At 52.9% G+C, this 17,850-nt stretch overlaps 1 protein-coding gene across 1 annotated transcript; it reads right to left on the bottom strand.

Annotated features, from left to right (window-relative positions):
• Positions 1-4,886: 4,886 nt before the first annotated feature.
• On the bottom strand, positions 4,887-10,068 carry LOC138113329 (maestro heat-like repeat-containing protein family member 7). The gene is made up of 15 exons (XM_069021485.1): positions 9,930-10,068; positions 9,616-9,679; positions 9,353-9,503; positions 9,022-9,170; positions 8,556-8,703; positions 8,123-8,310; positions 7,896-8,033; positions 7,504-7,618; positions 7,223-7,360; positions 6,838-7,014; positions 6,549-6,704; positions 6,288-6,389; positions 5,814-5,916; positions 5,493-5,549; positions 4,887-5,204 (listed from the first exon to the last, which is right to left on the bottom strand). Exons 1-15 carry the CDS (start codon positions 10,066-10,068, stop codon positions 5,005-5,007), a joined length of 2,025 nt encoding a protein of 674 aa, XP_068877586.1. The 3' UTR covers positions 4,887-5,004.
• Between the last annotated feature and the right edge of the window lie 7,782 nt (positions 10,069-17,850).

Consider the following 17,850-nt stretch of genomic DNA (forward strand, 5'->3'; position numbering starts at 1 on the left):
GTGGATAGTATCCTTTTCTGAAGGGGCTGTTGCGGTAAACAGGCAGGTTCAGGCATGCAGGGTCTGCAAGATAAAATCCTGTACCATCTAGTTATTCTTGCAAATAACATTTTGTTGTGGGGACATATTCCCTTCTTTTTTTGCCCGGGTCTTGTGATCAGAATGGCGTTGTCCTTTCCTACTGCTATTACCTCAGCCGGTTCAGGAGGGCCATTAGGCCCTTGGACCCGTATTTTAATTCCATCATTCAAGCTGGTAGATCCAAACCCTCTGTCTCCACGAATGGTGGTGACTTGAGGTGGATCCCCTTTTTTCACAATTTTCCTGTCTCCAATTGTCCTTTTACAGTGTTTCCAGATCCTGATGACTATGCCCGTTGACAGGGGTGCTTTAAAGAACACAGACACCAAGAGAAAGAATGGTCCTATTTACTATGAACAGTAAGGAGACACAACAGTAAAATGATACATTTTATAGAACAGTAAGTTTACTACGTGCTTGGCTTTAGTGACAAGCAAAAACAAGCAAGGTAATGCACCTAAGTATTACTATACGAGAGAAAGGAGAGAGAGTTAGAAAGATGCATCACCAATTGCCTAAATACTTTACCATCACCCAGAGTCCACAGTCGCTGGGGAGCCCTGTTTCGCAGCAAGGATCTGGAGAACCCTTCCCAGCAATTGGGAAAATCCTACACGCTGCATCCACCCGTAGGTGAGATTTCAGGTTTGCCCAAAACGGCGTCCGGCTTTTAAAGGCACAACTCAGCAAGTCAAAGTGACTACATTTTTAGCACAGAAGCACCTGGATCTGATGGCAGACTTCACAACCAGCCAGGGCCACAACTTGGCCAGAACTCAGACCTGGGCAGGGAGGGTTTTCCCCTCCAATACCCTACAAACAACCCTCTAGTCATGTCAGTTGGGAAAGTTTCTTAAAAGGATACATTTCTCACTCATAACTACACAAGGTTACGTGAAAGTTTCTAAAGCAGCCTCTTTGGTGTTAAACACCTAGCATTAAGAGTCCTTCTCATCTCTTTTTAGCTAAATAATACGGATGGTGTTAGTTACAGAGTGCCCAGCATCCGTCTTGTAACTCAACTCTGGCAGAACAAGGTGACTGACTGCCTGGGGGCTGCTTATGGCCTCTGACACCCAGTTCCTCAGGGCTTCCCACCACCCCAGCCCCTCAGGGGCCTCCTGTTCCCTCGTAGCCTCCAGCCACCCACTCCCTCACACATCCCCTCGTGCCTTCCTGTGGCTGTTGCCGAGGTGGACATAAAAGCCACACCAGTCGTAATCCATAGTCGAGAAAGGTAGAAAGATTTTTTATTTTCTCTACTGCTGTCCTTACACCTCTTCACAGTGGCTGTGGCCTAATTTAAGATTGGCTGCTTAGCAAACAATGACAAGGCTGCCTAACAAACAATGACCATTCAGGCAGTAAACAATCAGCTATACAAGCAAAAGTATCGTTGCTACATATTATCCACAAGTTCTTCCTTGTACACTCTCAGTGTCCCACAAGAAGAACATCCTCCCCTCATGTCCAGGACATCTTCTCTTATTAATTATCTTCTTGGCCTTCTCTGTGGGTTTTTCTAAAGCTGCAAAATTTCACTGTAATATTCTCATGGGTAAACTCGGACTGGTTTCAGGTCTGACTCTGTGAGATTGTCAGTCCAGCTGTCAATCTCCTCAGGTCCCCCTTTTTTGAATTACAAAGGCAGCGCTTATGCACTTTTGCAGGGCCCTTTGCAAAAAAAGACAATAAACACGGCACACTGAGCAGGATGCAAAAAAATAACCCATAGGATCAGGCATCTGGTTTTGAGCCGATTTTTGACCCATCCTGCAATTTGCCAATTGCCAAACTACCTATTGAGCCAATCAGATTCTGATTCTTCCCGCAATTTTGACACGCTTGTTTGTAATTCCTTAATGTGGGCATGAATAGATTTTGAATGATCAGACAAATTCATACAACACATTCCATCGAAATCCTCACATCCATGTCCATGGTACTAGTAACAAAAAATCAATGGCAGCTCTATTTTGCAGTGTAGCATGCCTTACTGAACCAACACCTGTTAATAATCCAGCTAAAGCAAGCAAAGTGGCATTAGTCTGCCAAGCTAACCAACATCCTAACTTGTTTAACAGTCCCAGTGCTTTAGCAGATGCTATTTGAGGAGAAAAGAAGGAAACAGCCCATCAAGTATCTGATGGCCAAAATTTGGTGGTGTCATTGCAATCAGGGGCAAATGCATGGATGCTGTGTTTTCCCCTCCATGGTTTATGCTGTTAAATCATGGATGTGTCAGGTGTTAACAGTGAGAGTCGTCCTAAGTTGCAAGGACCTCCCCTGATATGGGATGGAATTGCAGCCCATGCTCGGTCTCCGCAAATAAAAAACACCCCTGGGGGCAAAGCTAGAGGAACAGTAGTAGAGTGTGAAATATGTGGTGAACTATAATTGCACCAGGCACTTTCATTTGCAGATATGGGTTGGTTAGGAGAAACATCCCATACTTCGGACTGATCAGACCCAGAATAATTAAACTTAACACAAAAAGTCCGTTTTCACAGATCCTAAAAGCTCTATTTCTTGTGGCTCAAGAGTTGCAGGGGCAAGGTACAAAACCCACTGATCCCAAGCATCAGCCTGATTGTGTGATTGTAAAAGCTTGCAAACTGTCCTAGGCTTTGGCCGGTCCTCTACTGGCAAGCCAACAAGGCAGGTAGAAAAAGGACTGTCAGGAGCAGCAGTGGCTAAGCACGGAGTATCTTGCCCTGTCACATTGGCCAGGGTAACCCACACGTTGGTTCTTGGCTGACTGACAGGCCAAGCAGAAACAGCAGGCACTAAGCTCAGCAAAACTGACAAGGACCATACTGGCACCTGCATTTTTCTGTTATTCGTTGACATTTGCACTCCAGTGCATCCCAGTGCAAGCCAACACCCCTGGATCGCAGGGATATACAGTGCAATAGAGTCCTCCTTGGTCACCGGTGCTCGATGCTCTCTCTGGTCGGAGGTAGCCCGAACCACGCTGCCAAGGTCATCAGCCTGTGTTGCTGTTACCCTCAGCATCTGGCCGAACAGGCAGTGGGATATTCTGCTGCAAATCGGGACACACACACCTTGCTGGCACCCACCGTGCTCCAGTACCTGTGGAAACACAAGCAAATCCATGCCCCCACATGACAAGGTCCCAGGGGCCTTCCCACTGGCTGGTAAGCAAATTCCTTACCCATACTTTAGCTCGAGGCAAATGTATTTCACTGGTGGACTGCAAGGAATAAAAATGATTTAAAATGGAGGGATTGTTTGAATCAGACGGTATTGCCAAGTGATTTATGGTATTTACAGCTTTCAAAAGTTGGGACTGTGGGGTTTCCCCTTCCATTCTCCCTTTTTGTTTTCCTAAAACAGTTTTAAGTGTGTGATGAGCACATTCAACAACAGCTTGACCAGTGGGAGAAGGAGGAATACCAAATTTGTGAGAGATGCCCCACAAACGTAAGAAATTCCTAACTTTCTGAGAGGCGTAGGCCGGCCCATTGTCAGTTTTCACGCAGGCAGGGACGCCTAAAGCACCAAAGGCTTCCTGCCAGGGCAAAATTACATCACGGGCCTTTTCTCCAGCATGAGCAGAAGCCCATAGAACAGAGGAAAAGGTGTCAATGGATACATGTACATATTTAAAATGACCAGATTCTGAAATGTGTGTAACATCAGTCTGACAAAGCTGTAGGGCCAAAAGACCACAGGTTCACACCTGAAACCAGTCCGAGTTTACCCATGAGAATATTACAGTGAAATTTTGCAGCTTTAGAAAAACCCACAGAGAAGGCCAAGAAGATAATTAATAAGAGAAGATGTCCTGGACATGAGGGGAGGATGTTCTTCTTGTGGGACACTGAGAGTGTACAAGGAAGAACTTGTGGATAATATGTAGCAACGATACTTTTGCTTGTATAGCTGATTGTTTACTGCCTGAATGGTCATTGTTTGTTAGGCAGCCTTGTCATTGTTTGCTAAGCAGCCAATCTTAAATTAGGCCACAGCCACTGTGAAGAGGTGTAAGGACAGCAGTAGAGAAAATAAAAAATCTTTCTACCTTTCTCGACTATGGATTACGACTGGTGTGGCTTTTATGTCCGCCTCGGCAACAGCCACATGTGGTGACCCCGAGACGTGATTCAAAGAGCCTGCCTGGAGAGCAGAAAGCCTGCGTGGAGAGCAGGGGACGTGGATTCAACGGGAAGGAGAGTAGCAAAGAGAGCTACCAAGATCTAGATCGGACTGCAACCTTTTAAAGGTGAGCCCGTTGATAACAAAATGGGAGCAGATGCATCCCAAGAGGATGACTAGTGTGGCTTTTATGTTTGCCTCAACAACAGCGACACCTTCCCACTGCCTTGTCCCTTCAGGGCCTCCGCAGCACCTCATCCCTTCACGGCCTCCCACCGCCCCGTCCCTTCAGGGTCTCCCCCAGCCCAGCCAACCTGCCCGGCAGCGGCACAGCCCCGACAGAGCTCCAGAGGAGCTGGGTCAAGAGGCACCTCGGAGCCCTCAGCAATCCAGCCAGCAACACGCAAGCAGGAGGACACAGATGGTGGTTCCTGCCTGGGACAGGGCTTGTGGCCATCTCCAGGCACCAGTCCCACAGGGATCCCCGCAGCTCCAGCCCCTGCCCACCCGCTCTGTCGGCAGCGTTAAGGCTCCAGCACAACCACCAAAGGCCAAGGGGCTTTTCTGGCCATTTTCCCTTCCATGCTGCAGGCCTGGGCAACTTGCTGAGCACAAGCAGCTTTTTTCCCTCTTCCCCTACGTCCTGCGGACACCGGGCACCAAAAGAAAGCTCCTGGGAGTCTGTGTATTGTAACACATTCTATATTTACATGCTAAGAAAAACGAAAAGAAGAAAAGAACAATCTTCAAGAAAAGAAAAATCCCTGAAGGCTCAGGTGGCCCCGCCAGACAGAACCTCCCAGATCAGCTCTCCGCAGAGCTCCAGCAGTGCAGCCAGCCACAGCCCCACAGACGAGGCCGTGTCTTGCATGCCCTGCGGAGTCGATCTCGGAGCTTCGGGAAGATGGAGTACGGAGCGCTCTTTGCTGCTCTGAGGACGTACAATGTTTGAGCTGCCAGCCTTGAGACAGCAGGGCTGATGTCATCTGTCATGTCTTCAAGGGCTGGAAGAGAGAGGAACAGAGCCACGGTCAGAGCCCAGATCTGTGGGGACACGAGGAAGTGCCCCTGGCCAGGGCCATCCCACCCACTCTTGCCATGGCCAGGAGGGAGCAGGAGCCAACGGGAACAGCCGGAAGGTGCTGGCCACCGATCCCCACATGTCCCTGAAACCTCTCTGTGCTCTGCCCACGCCGCCCCTCGTCCGCACAGGGAGCAGAGCCCTCCGCAGCCGGGCAGGGATTGCAGCTCCCCCCGCCAGCCCCCGCTGACAGCCCGCTGCCCTCACTCACCCTCACAGATGAGCTGGAGCTCTTCCTTCTGCCGCCTCAGGTGCCGCCCGGCGATCCCTGGGAACACAGAGCCTGTCACGGCCCCAAGCAGCACAACTGCCCCACACGGGCGCTGCCAGCCCTGTGGCCACACGCCCTCCTCCCCGGCGGGGCTCAGCCCGGGCCCCTGCCGCATCCTGACGCCCGAGGGCACGGCTGCGGGAGGGCGGCAGCACCCACGGCCCCGGGCCCGGCTCCCGCTGCAGCCGGGGCAGCAGCCGGGCTGGGGCCGAGCTGCGGCGGGGCGGGGAGGCAGGGAGGGGCCCCGGCCTCGGGGCTCACCAATGAACCTGACGGCCGCCTCTCGTAGGGCCGTCTGTGGGCTCCGCAGGTACGGCAGGGCCCGGCGCAGGTGCTCGGCCGCTCGGCTCCTGTCCTCTGCCAGCTGCAGAGAGGGCACGGAGGGAAGGCTTGGCGCGGGCTCTGCCCCTCGGCCGGGCGCTCCCTGCGCCCAGCACTGGCTTCCCCTGCCCGCACAGCCCCGAGGCCCGGCCGGCCGCCCCTTTGGAGGGGGCAGAGGGCCGGGTGCTGCCGGGGGAGCCGCAGTTTTACCCCGCCCCACAGCCCAGCTGGGTCGGCGCTCCATGGGCACCCACCCGGCTCGGGGCCAGAGAAGCCTGGGGAAGAGCTCCTGGGGAAGGGAGCAGCGTGTGGGGCGCAGGCTGGAGCCCCTGGGTGCAGCACTGGGCAGGGCCACAGCTGCCAGCCCAAAACACGGGGCCCCGGGGGCTTCTCCAGGCTGCGGCTGGGGCTTACCAGGCCCTCGCCAAACCTCCATGTCTGATCCAGCTGCAGCATCTGTTCAAGATCCCTCCTCTTCAGGAATCTGGCAGCACAAAGCAGCGTTTCCCGAGAAACCTGGAGAGCAGCAGAGAGCCAGAGGTGGCACCAGAGCCCAGGGCACAGGACCAGCATCCCTGTGCCAAGGCCAGGGGGAAGCTGCAGTCCACGAGGCGCCAGAGCAGGAGGCAGCCGAGCCTGCTCCCAGGCTGCCACCAGCAGCCCATGAGCCCTTACCTCTGCCACGTGCTGGCTCTCATCATGGCAGTGGAAAGAGAGTGGGAGCAGGCTCTGGCGCACGTGTGACTTGAGGGCCTTTTTTCTCTTTCGCATTATTAAATCCATCACTTCTCGGAAGACATACATGGAGCACATCTGCACCTGGCTATCATCCTGTATAAAAGGAAGAAGCAAGGGCCTCAGCATCGGCTGCTCCAGGCCCACCTGGGCACAGGCCTGAAAATCCACAGGGCACAAAGTGTCCGGACAGCACCCAGTGGCCGTGGCTGGGGGCACAGAGCCTTACGTTGTCAAAGAGTGGCACAAGAGGCTCAGCCAACTGCAGGGCGACGCGGCCGGGTAGCGGGTGGGCATTAGCCAAGAACAAACGGCTGAGTACAATGATGCTCATCCTAACCACACCGCTATCATTTTCCCGCACGAACTCCACGAGGCTTTCAGTCAGGCTCCACATTTTTTCAGCCTGCATGGAACACAAGTCTGGGCAACCCCACCCTGCTGCTGCCGGGCCCAGATGCCAAAGGCCTGTCCCGAAACACGCGGGCAGCTGAGGTGGGAGGGAGGAGAGCTGGGAGCAGCTGCCTCAGCTGCTGAAGCCCAGCCAAGCCCAAGGGGCTGCGTTCCCCAGCCCCATGCTGCCAGTGGATCTTCAGCCACTGCTCCCTTCTCACCAGCGAGGGATCATTGCTGAGCACCATGAGGCCACTGAGCGCCAGGCGACGCCTCTCCCTGCACTCGCTCCGCAGGTTCTTTAACATGATCTCCAGGACGCTGTCACCGCATTTACTCAAGTCCAGACACTCCAGGACCTGAAAGGCACAGGGCAGTGACAGGGGACCCGGGTGGCAGGAGCCCAGAAGTGCACAGGGCTTGGCCCAAGCAGCAGCATCGGGCACGGGCACTGTCCCAGGCGGCTGCAGCTGCAAGAGGCAGCGCTGGCCATCAGGCTCACCTCAACGAAGAAGGCCAGCGTGAGCAGATACCAGCGTGACCGCCTCCTCCTGAGCAGCCCGAGCAGGTGCAAGGCGATGCGGGAACACAAGTGGGGCAAGCCACTGCGCATCTCCCTGGCAGGGGGAAAAAGGCACCAAGACCCTGAGCTGGACGGGCAGACCTCTCCCAGGACTGACTCACAGAGGTCTGATCTCTCCCCAGCACCCTGCGAGGGGACGTGGGCCCTTTGGGAGGCGGCCGCTCCTGGGCACCCTCCTCTCCCAGCCTTTTGCAGTCTGCTCGGCCATCCCTCGGTGACAAGGCCCCCTCGCCCACAACCACGGGGACTGTGTGGGGCACGCCGGGCACAGGGCACAAATGCCAGGGGCGGCGGGGAGGAGGGCGTCTCACCTGGCCAGCAGACCCACTGCATAGTGCTGTGTGTCAGGACAGAGCAGTGTGTCCCAGCCATGCTGGCGCTCCATGGCCACCACCACATCCTCATACTCCAGCCGACGGAGCAGGGCCTCCAGGGTCTGCACTACAAACCTGTGTGCAGAGCAAAGCCCAGGTCAGGCTGAGAGCACTGGCTCCTGCTCTGGGGACATGGGAGGGACAGGATGACTGGGATGGAGCACCTGTTGGGATTGGTGGGAAGGCGGTGTTCCTCCCGGCATGCTCTCCAGAAAGTATTAACCTTCTGTGGCATCTGTTCTGTGCTGAAGAACACTTGGAAGAGCAGATGCACAAAGAGACGAGGGAAATACAACATCGCTTCTTGTGGCCAGCAGGGCCCCTGGAGGATCTTCCACATCACCAGAGTTGCCTGCAAAGGACAAATCCCCCTGAGACAGCACTCAGTGCCCAGGTGTCCCTGTGTCAGGGCCAGAGCATGGAAGGGAGAGGCCAGGGGAGATGCAGGGGGAGCACCGGGCCTGGTGCCTCTGAACCTGCCCCTAGCCCAGGTTTCAGCCCAGCGCCCGAGGCAGGGAGATGCAGGGTGGGAAGAGGATGGAGAGCTGCTGGAGAGGCGACCTGGAGGGTGAGCAAAGGCCAGTTCCAGAAACTCACAGCCAGGGCAAAGACATCCGTGTTGTCCCCATCGGAGGTGTGTGTGATGTGCTCTGGCCAGTTGCTCAGCACTTCGAGGAGTATCAGCACCACCAGCCTCGCAGTCCTTCTCGAGGACAAGATCGTGCTCCACATGGTTGTAGCAGCTCTGTGGGGTCAGAGCTTTTTGTAAGGGGGGTGTCCGCCACAGCACCGTGGCCTGGGCAGCTGCAGGGACCTGAGCTGGCTGTCAGCCCTGCCTCTGCCCACGGCCCCTCACTGGCAGCACGCAGGCAGCCCAGCCCTGTGGGGACAGGCCCCTGAGGGGCAGGGAGGGAGCATGGCAGCAGGCTCAGGGGCTGACATGCCAGGGCTGGGAAATGGAGGAGCCACAGGGCCCTTGAAGTCTCTGTCAGACACCTGGGACAGGCTCCACAGGGTGATGGGCTGGTGAGTCCTGAGCCCTCTGTGCACATGGGCCCCATACCTGTCACATGAAGGAGCCACACGCAGGAGAGTGATCACCACATCAGTGGGTTGTGCCTCTGTCAGCTCCAGAAGGGTATTGTCCAGCTTGTGCTCGCCAGACTCATTGGCCATGAGCCAGCGGTGGATGTACCTCACCATGGCGGGCACCTGGAGAAGGCACGGGGAGAGTTGGAAGCTGCCAGAGGGAGTAATGTCCCCAGCTTCTCCAGAGAGCTGCTTCCCTTCCCACCACACTGGGATGGCCTCAAAGGCTTAAAGTGACCAGCAGGCGTGGCTTGGGAGGCCATGCAGTTCCTGGGAGGATCGAACCCTGGCCACAGGCTGCTTACTTGCTCTGGACAGGGGACACCCTTATTCACAAGCAAATCCAGCATGGAGGTGCTGGCGTCAGTGTTGGAGATGTCCCCGTTTTCCACGGACCCAGTGCCCATGACGCTGGTCTCTTCCTGCCAAATGCACTTGATGAATTTGCAAATCATCAGCAGGAGAACGAAGGGCAGGAAGAGAGGGACGTTCCATGGAGAGCTCCAACGCGCTGCTCGGCTGAGCAGCGACAGCAGGCCCAGCCCAGGTGGGGATGGCTGCAGGTACCTGCGCTGCTCTGCTGAAGCGGCCACGGGCGGGGTCCTGCTCTTGTGTCTGGTCCGTGGCTGCATCTGGCAAAGAGCGAGCGCGGCCAGAGCTGAGGGGATGCGGGAGAGGCCGGAGAACACAGCCCAGCCCTGCGCTCCCCAGGCAGGGACAGCCCCGGGATGCCAAGGGGATGGAGCACGGCTGCCGGGGGGGCAGCCCTGGACCCTGTTCCGTCCTGGCCCTGGGCATGTCCCCAGGGAATGGGATGGGCTGGGATGGGATGTGGTCAACCTGGCTGCAGGCACCAGCCCTGGGCCCAGCTCTGCCACTCACCATCCTGCAGCAGTTGGAACTGTTCCACTAGTCCAGACTCCTGAGCTGGGACAGCTCCAGGGCCTTCTTCCTCCTCCTTCACCCAGGCCAGCTTGGGCACCCTCAGGGGTCTCTGCTCCATGTCACAGACTGGATTCATGTCTACTTGCAGGACAGATGACTTGGAAAAGCTTCGAGTCAGCAAGTCCTGCAGTCGTGCCTTGAAGGCACCTGCGACAGAGAAGCCTCAGAAAGGCTACAGGACTGCAAGTCCTGCTCTCTGGTCTCGAGGGCTCCTGACACAATGACAGGAGACTCCTCGTCAAGGATTCAGGTCACCAAATCCCACGGTCTGGCCTCAAGGGCACCAGCCGCAGGGATGGGAGATGCCTCAGGAAAGCTCCGAGTCACCAAGTCCCGCAGTCCGGCCGCGAGGCCAGATGCAGGACTAACGCCTCGGAACAGCTGCGGGTCAGCAGCGAACGAGCTGGCTGTGCGGGGACTCCTCACAGCACCACTCACGCCCGTCCTGCCCCGTCGCGTGCACCGAGCACTGTGGCGTGGCCGCGTCGCCGCCAGCACCTATGTCAGCACGTGTCACAAAGGGCCCTGGGACACCCTGTCCTGTTGCATTCCATGGTGACCATTCCACACTGTGTCACAAAGGGCCCTTGGACACACTGGCACCCGCCCCTGGGACCACCCCCAGCCCACCCAAAGCGCCCCGGGTTGGAAGGAATCCCTTGGCCCGAGTGGCTGAGACAGCCTGGGACACACCAAGATCAGCCGAGTCCACAGGGCAGGACTCTCTCTGCTGCCTGGCCCACACACCCCAGCTCTGGGCTGGCCCTGGGCCAGGGCAGCTTCCAGCAAGCAAGAGACAAATGCATCCTGCCGAGAGTTGAAACACACCAGATAGGGAAGATGTGAAAAGTACGCGCGTAAAGGCCTTTTAATTCACAGCTCTCAAAGAGAGCTTTGGGGCTCGCAGCTGGACAGAGATGATCTCGCTCAGACCTCTGCTGAAAGGGGGGTAACACACTCTGCTGCAGGTGCTTGGGTTGGTCTCCGCAGGCCCAGGCCGATGCCAAACCGTCTCTTCACAGCCTTCTCCCTTCCCAAGTGCAACGGGCCTCAAGGACTGGAAGGAGCACAGGGAGCCCAAGGGAGACAGTTGCACCCACTTCACTGGGGGCACCTGGGCAAGCACTTTCCTTGAGAAGCAAGGCCCTCTCCTCCAAAGGGATTTCCCCCAAATCTGTCCATGTCCTGGGGAACAGCAACACACACTTAGGAAACCCTGGCAAGGCTGAATTACTTCCGGTCCTTTCAGAACAGGCCCTCCGGCTCGCTCTCATCTTCCCCCAGGTGTGGTCCCACGTGTCGGTTCAGGCGCGCAGCCCCGGGCCCCTACAAACACAAGCTGCCCGCTGCCTCTGCACCTGCCTCAACTCCTGCCTGCGGTCACAGCAGCAAAACCAGGCTGTTCCCAGCCAGAGAGCAGAGCCCTGTTCCCGCAGGAGGCTCTTGTGAGCGCCTTCCAGGACTCTCCGCTGTGCACGGAGCACTTCTCATGCCCGCTCTGAACACTCTTTGGACAACAGAGCACAAGCCGGCTGGCTCTGGGGTCAGCAGACCCCAAACACAGGCGCAGGAAGAAGCAGCGGCTGTTTTGCAGCCATGCCCAAGAGAGATGCGAAGGGTCCCCTCCCTCTGCTCTCGCTTGGTTGGGTTTCTGACTGGCTCTGAGGCAGGGGCTGCGATTCCTCCCGTGTGGGGACCAGAACCGCACCCAGGATCCAGGCACTGCCTGACAGCGCTCCAGACGCTGCGATGGTCGCGCCTCTGAGTCTCGGCCACTCTGCTGCTGCTGCTGCTTCATGTGCTTTTAGGCACAGCCAAAGCTCACTGTTAAGCCACGATGGTCTCTGGTTGTGCCCTCTTCCTGTCCCTGTGGAGATAACTATACGCGTTGAGGTGAAAGTTTCTAAAGCAGCCCATTTGGCGTTAAACACCTGGCATTAAGAGTCCTTGTCATCTCTTTGTAGCTTAATAATACTGATGGTGTTAGCCACGTAATGCCCAGGGTTTGACTTGTAGGCCAGCCCTGGTGAGGCCTGCTGCTCAGGCCTCAGCACATCAGTTGATCATCAGACTTAGAAGTTGTCAGACTGCCCCAACAACTGTTGCATATATGGTTAGTCCATCTTGAGGCAGAACTGCAAGCTGCATTCCCTGTATTGTGTGCTTGATTAAGCACACAATACAAGGAATGAAACAAGGAAGAAACAAAAAGGTAGCCGCTGCACAAAGGGAAAGGAGAAGGGCCCGTTTGAGCCACAGACTCCCTGGCGGCCACAAAAATATATCAGGTTCCCAACATTCCCATGTCTGCATTGGTACATGGGCTAATTTTCTTATCTCCCTAGTCACCTGTTTTCCTGCTTTTTGATTGTCATCAATTTGTAAGCAACAGCTGGATTGATTTTATTTCCTGCAAACTCCTCCTTCTGCCAGTAGTCTAAAACCATGCGATGCTGGAAAATCGCATTCTGCCGTCGTGTGGATTGGTCATCCACAAGGTCAAGGGTTGCAGCCATCTGGTTAGTTATTGTCTCCAAGATGGCTTGCAGTCATATTATCCACTTCAAATTACAGATAGGTTCTCTGGCCCGTGATACCAATTCACTAGGGTTCCATGTAGCCGGTCCATAATGTTGTATAATTCTCTCAGGTGGCCACTCATCATCTCCCCATCTTTGGGAGCTTCCCTTAGTTAGGGAGGTGTCAAGACACCATTTTTCTCTGACCAAATCCTCATATATTTTGACTCTGAGCCCCGTCCCGGCTTTGTGACAGCAAAAAGAACAGGGGCCTGATATAGCCTGTGTAACATATTCCTGACCAGTGTGGAGGCAACCTTCGGTAAGCATGTTGGCCACCAATCCAATGATGACCTTCCAAGGGCCATGTTTCGGTAGCAAAAGGGCCTTCCCGACTTTTTGTCATCAACTGTTGGGTCAAAATATAACTTGTTCCCTGGACCTAACGGACCTCCAAAAATAGTTGCTTCACCATAAGAGTCACAATATTTGCATTTCCAAATTCCCGGGTGGGGTTTCCATCTGTAGTCACACCCCTGCTCTGTTTTGTTAGAGTCGGACCAGAACTCCTTGAAAAGGGTTCGAGTTCCATTCTGATGTTGCCACTTGCACTGATAATCATGGACAACATGTGTTTTACTTGTGAAATTGTCTCGGGGGCAACTTAAAAATAGGTGGTCAAAGAACAGATTCCTCCCCACGGCTTTACAGCCTTCGAAATCCCTTTGGTAACTGTGGTAGGGACACCTTACCCAACTACCACTGGTGAGCTTAACATGTGTTTGATTCTATCTACCTTGGTATTTGGAACAATCATAAGGAGGGCAATCCTAGTGGTCCAACAATCAAAACCCAAAGTCCTTTCACAAACACTTTCTCCCACTCGAACCCCATGTCCTTATGTCCGATTACGGCAGTAGATGCCTTTCCCGGAAAGGCGTAATCGCCAATGATTGAGGTCCAGAAGCCTGTTCCTCTGTGTACATGGCTTCGTTCACTGACACACCACTTAGGTGATAATGGTTGGGCTATCTGTCACGGCCCAATCTTTGGCTCTGCCTGGGCTCCTGCAGACCCAGGAGTTGCTGAGGTTAAAGGTGGTTGCCACTGTTTCCCCTAAGGATACAAATCTATTTTCCCAGGTCACAATTTGATCCCAATGATAACACAAAATTAAAAATACCAACAGTAGTCTCATTGTTTTAGTCCTTTCTGTCCTCCACAAAGGTTGGTTCCTCAGCCCAGGCACCGTGGATAGTATCCTTTTCTGAAGGGGCTGTTGCGGTAAACAGGCAGGTTCAGGCATGCAGGGTCTGCAAGATAAAATCCTGTACCATCTAGTTATTCTTGCAAATAACATTTTGTTGTGGGGACATATTCCCTTCTTTTTTTGCCCGGGTCTTGTGATCAGAATGGCGTTGTCCTTTCCTACTGCTATTACCTCAGCCGGTTCAGGAGGGCCATTAGGCCCTTGGACCCGTATTTTAATTCCATCATTCAAGCTGGTAGATCCAAACCCTCTGTCTCCACGAATGGTGGTGACTTGAGGTGGATCCCCTTTTTTCACAATTTTCCTGTCTCCAATTGTCCTTTTACAGTGTTTCCAGATCCTGATGACTATGCCCGTTGACAGGGGTGCTTTAAAGAACACAGACACCAAGAGAAAGAATGGTCCTATTTACTATGAACAGTAAGGAGACACAACAGTAAAATGATACATTTTATAGAACAGTAAGTTTACTACGTGCTTGGCTTTAGTGACAAGCAAAAACAAGCAAGGTAATGCACCTAAGTATTACTATACGAGAGAAAGGAGAGAGAGTTAGAAAGATGCATCACCAATTGCCTAAATACTTTACCATCACCCAGAGTCCACAGTCGCTGGGGAGCCCTGTTTCGCAGCAAGGATCTGGAGAACCCTTCCCAGCAATTGGGAAAATCCTACACGCTGCATCCACCCGTAGGTGAGATTTCAGGTTTGCCCAAAACGGCGTCCGGCTTTTAAAGGCACAACTCAGCAAGTCAAAGTGACTACATTTTTAGCACAGAAGCACCTGGATCTGATGGCAGACTTCACAACCAGCCAGGGCCACAACTTGGCCAGAACTCAGACCTGGGCAGGGAGGGTTTTCCCCTCCAATACCCTACAAACAACCCTCTAGTCATGTCAGTTGGGAAAGTTTCTTAAAAGGATACATTTCTCGCTCATAACTACACAAGGTTACGTGAAAGTTTCTAAAGCAGCCTCTTTGGTGTTAAACACCTAGCATTAAGAGTCCTTCTCATCTCTTTTTAGCTAAATAATACGGATGGTGTTAGTTACAGAGTGCCCAGCATCCGTCTTGTAACTCAACTCTGGCAGAACAAGGTGACTGACTGCCTGGGGGCTGCTTATGGCCTCTGACACCCAGTTCCTCAGGGCTTCCCACCACCCCAGCCCCTCAGGGGCCTCCTGTTCCCTCGTAGCCTCCAGCCACCCACTCCCTCACACATCCCCTCGTGCCTTCCTGTGGCTGTTGCCGAGGTGGACATAAAAGCCACACCAGTCGTAATCCATAGTCGAGAAAGGTAGAAAGATTTTTTATTTTCTCTACTGCTGTCCTTACACCTCTTCACAGTGGCTGTGGCCTAATTTAAGATTGGCTGCTTAGCAAACAATGACAAGGCTGCCTAACAAACAATGACCATTCAGGCAGTAAACAATCAGCTATACAAGCAAAAGTATCGTTGCTTCATATTGTCCACAAGGTCTTCCTTGTACACTCTCAGTGTCCCACAAGAAGAACATCCTCCCCTCATGTCCAGGACCATCTTCTCTTATTAATTATCTTCTTGGCCTTCTCTGTGGGTTTTTCTAAAGCTGCAAAATTTCACTGTAATATTCTCATGGGTAAACTCGGACTGGTTTCAGGTCTGACTCTGTGAGATTGTCAGTCCAGCTGTCAATCTCCTCAGGTCCCCCTTTTTTGAATTACAAAGGCAGCGCTTATGCACTTTTGCAGGGCCCTTTGCAAAAAAAGACAATAAACACGGCACACTGAGCAGGATGCAAAAAAATAACCCATAGGATCAGGCATCTGGTTTTGAGCCGATTTTTGACCCATCCTGCAATTTGCCAATTGCCAAACTACCTATTGAGCCAATCAGATTCTGATTCTTCCCGCAATTTTGACACGCTTGTTTGTAATTCCTTAATGTGGGCATGAATAGATTTTGAATGATCAGACAAATTCATACAACACATTCCATCGAAATCCTCACATCCATGTCCATGGTGCTAGTAACAAAAAATCAATGGCAGCTCTATTTTGCAGTGTAGCATGCCTTACTGAACCAACACCTGTTAATAATCCAGCTAAAGCAAGCAAAGTGGCATTAGTCTGCCAAGCTAACCAACATCCTAACTTGTTTAACAGTCCCAGTGCTTTAGCAGATGCTATTTGAGGAGAAAAGAAGGAAACAGCCCATCAAGTATCTGATGGCCAAAATTTGGTGGTGTCATTGCAATCAGGGGCAAATGCATGGATGCTGTGTTTTCCCCTCCATGGTTTATGCTGTTAAATCATGGATGTGTCAGGTGTTAACAGTGAGAGTCGTCCTAAGTTGCAAGGACCTCCCCTGATATGGGATGGAATTGCAGCCCATGCTCGGTCTCCGCAAATAAAAAACACCCCTGGGGGCAAAGCTAGAGGAACAGTAGTAGAGTGTGAAATATGTGGTGAACTATAATTGCACCAGGCACTTTCATTTGCAGATATGGGTTGGTTAGGAGAAACATCCCATACTTTGGACTGATCAGACCCAGAATAATTAAACTTAACACAAAAAGTCCGTTTTCACAGATCCTAAAAGCTCTATTTCTTGTGGCTCAAGAGTTGCAGGGGCAAGGTACAAAACCCACTGATCCCAAGCATCAGCCTGATTGTGTGATTGTAAAAGCTTGCAAACTGTCCTAGGCTTTGGCCGGTCCTCTACTGGCAAGCCAACAAGGCAGGTAGAAAAAGGACTGTCAGGAGCAGCAGTGGCTAAGCACGGAGTATCTTGCCCTGTCACATTGGCCAGGGTAACCCACACGTTGGTTCTTGGCTGACTGACAGGCCAAGCAGAAACAGCAGGCACTAAGCTCAGCAAAACTGACAAGGACCATACTGGCACCTGCATTTTTCTGTTATTCGTTGACATTTGCACTCCAGTGCATCCCAGTGCAAGCCAACACCCCTGGATCGCAGGGATATACAGTGCAATAGAGTCCTCCTTGGTCACCGGTGCTCGATGCTCTCTCTGGTCGGAGGTAGCCCGAACCACGCTGCCAAGGTCATCAGCCTGTGTTGCTGTTACCCTCAGCATCTGGCCGAACAGGCAGTGGGATATTCTGCTGCAAATCGGGACACACACACCTTGCTGGCACCCACCGTGCTCCAGTACCTGTGGAAACACAAGCGTATCCACGCCCCCACATGACAAGGTCCCAGGGGCCTTCCCACTGGCTGGTAAGCAAATTCCTTACCCATACTTTAGCTCGAGGCAAATGTATTTCACTGGTGGACTGCAAGGAATAAAAATGATTTAAAATGGAGGGATTGTTTGAATCAGACGGTATTGCCAAGTGATTTATGGTATTTACAGCTTTCAAAAGTTGGGACTGTGGGGTTTCCCCTTCCATTCTCCCTTTTTGTTTTCCTAAAACAGTTTTAAGTGTGTGATGAGCACATTCAACAACAGCTTGACCAGTGGGAGAAGGAGGAATACCAAATTTGTGAGAGATGCCCCACAAACGTAAGAAATTCCTAACTTTCTGAGAGGCGTAGGCCGGCCCATTGTCAGTTTTCACACAGGCAGGGACGCCTAAAGCACCAAAGGCTTCCTGCCAGGGCAAAATTACATCACGGGCCTTTTCTCCAGCATGAGCAGAAGCCCATAGAACAGAGGAAAAGGTGTCAATGGATACATGTACATATTTAAAATGACCAGATTCTGAAATGTGTGTAACATCAGTCTGACAAAGCTGTAGGGCCAAAAGACCACAGGTTCACACCTGAAACCAGTCCGAGTTTACCCATGAGAATATTACAGTGAAATTTTGCAGCTTTAGAAAAACCCACAGAGAAGGCCAAGAAGATAATTAATAAGAGAAGATGTCCTGGACATGAGGGGAGGATGTTCTTCTTGTGGGACACTGAGAGTGTACAAGGAAGAACTTGTGGATAATATGTAGCAACGATACTTTTGCTTGTATAGCTGATTGTTTACTGCCTGAATGGTCATTGTTTGTTAGGCAGCCTTGTCATTGTTTGCTAAGCAGCCAATCTTAAATTAGGCCACAGCCACTGTGAAGAGGT

Source organism: Aphelocoma coerulescens, chromosome 7 (genome assembly GCF_041296385.1).
Source record: "Aphelocoma coerulescens isolate FSJ_1873_10779 chromosome 7, UR_Acoe_1.0, whole genome shotgun sequence".
Lineage (NCBI taxonomy): Eukaryota > Metazoa > Chordata > Aves > Passeriformes > Corvidae > Aphelocoma > Aphelocoma coerulescens.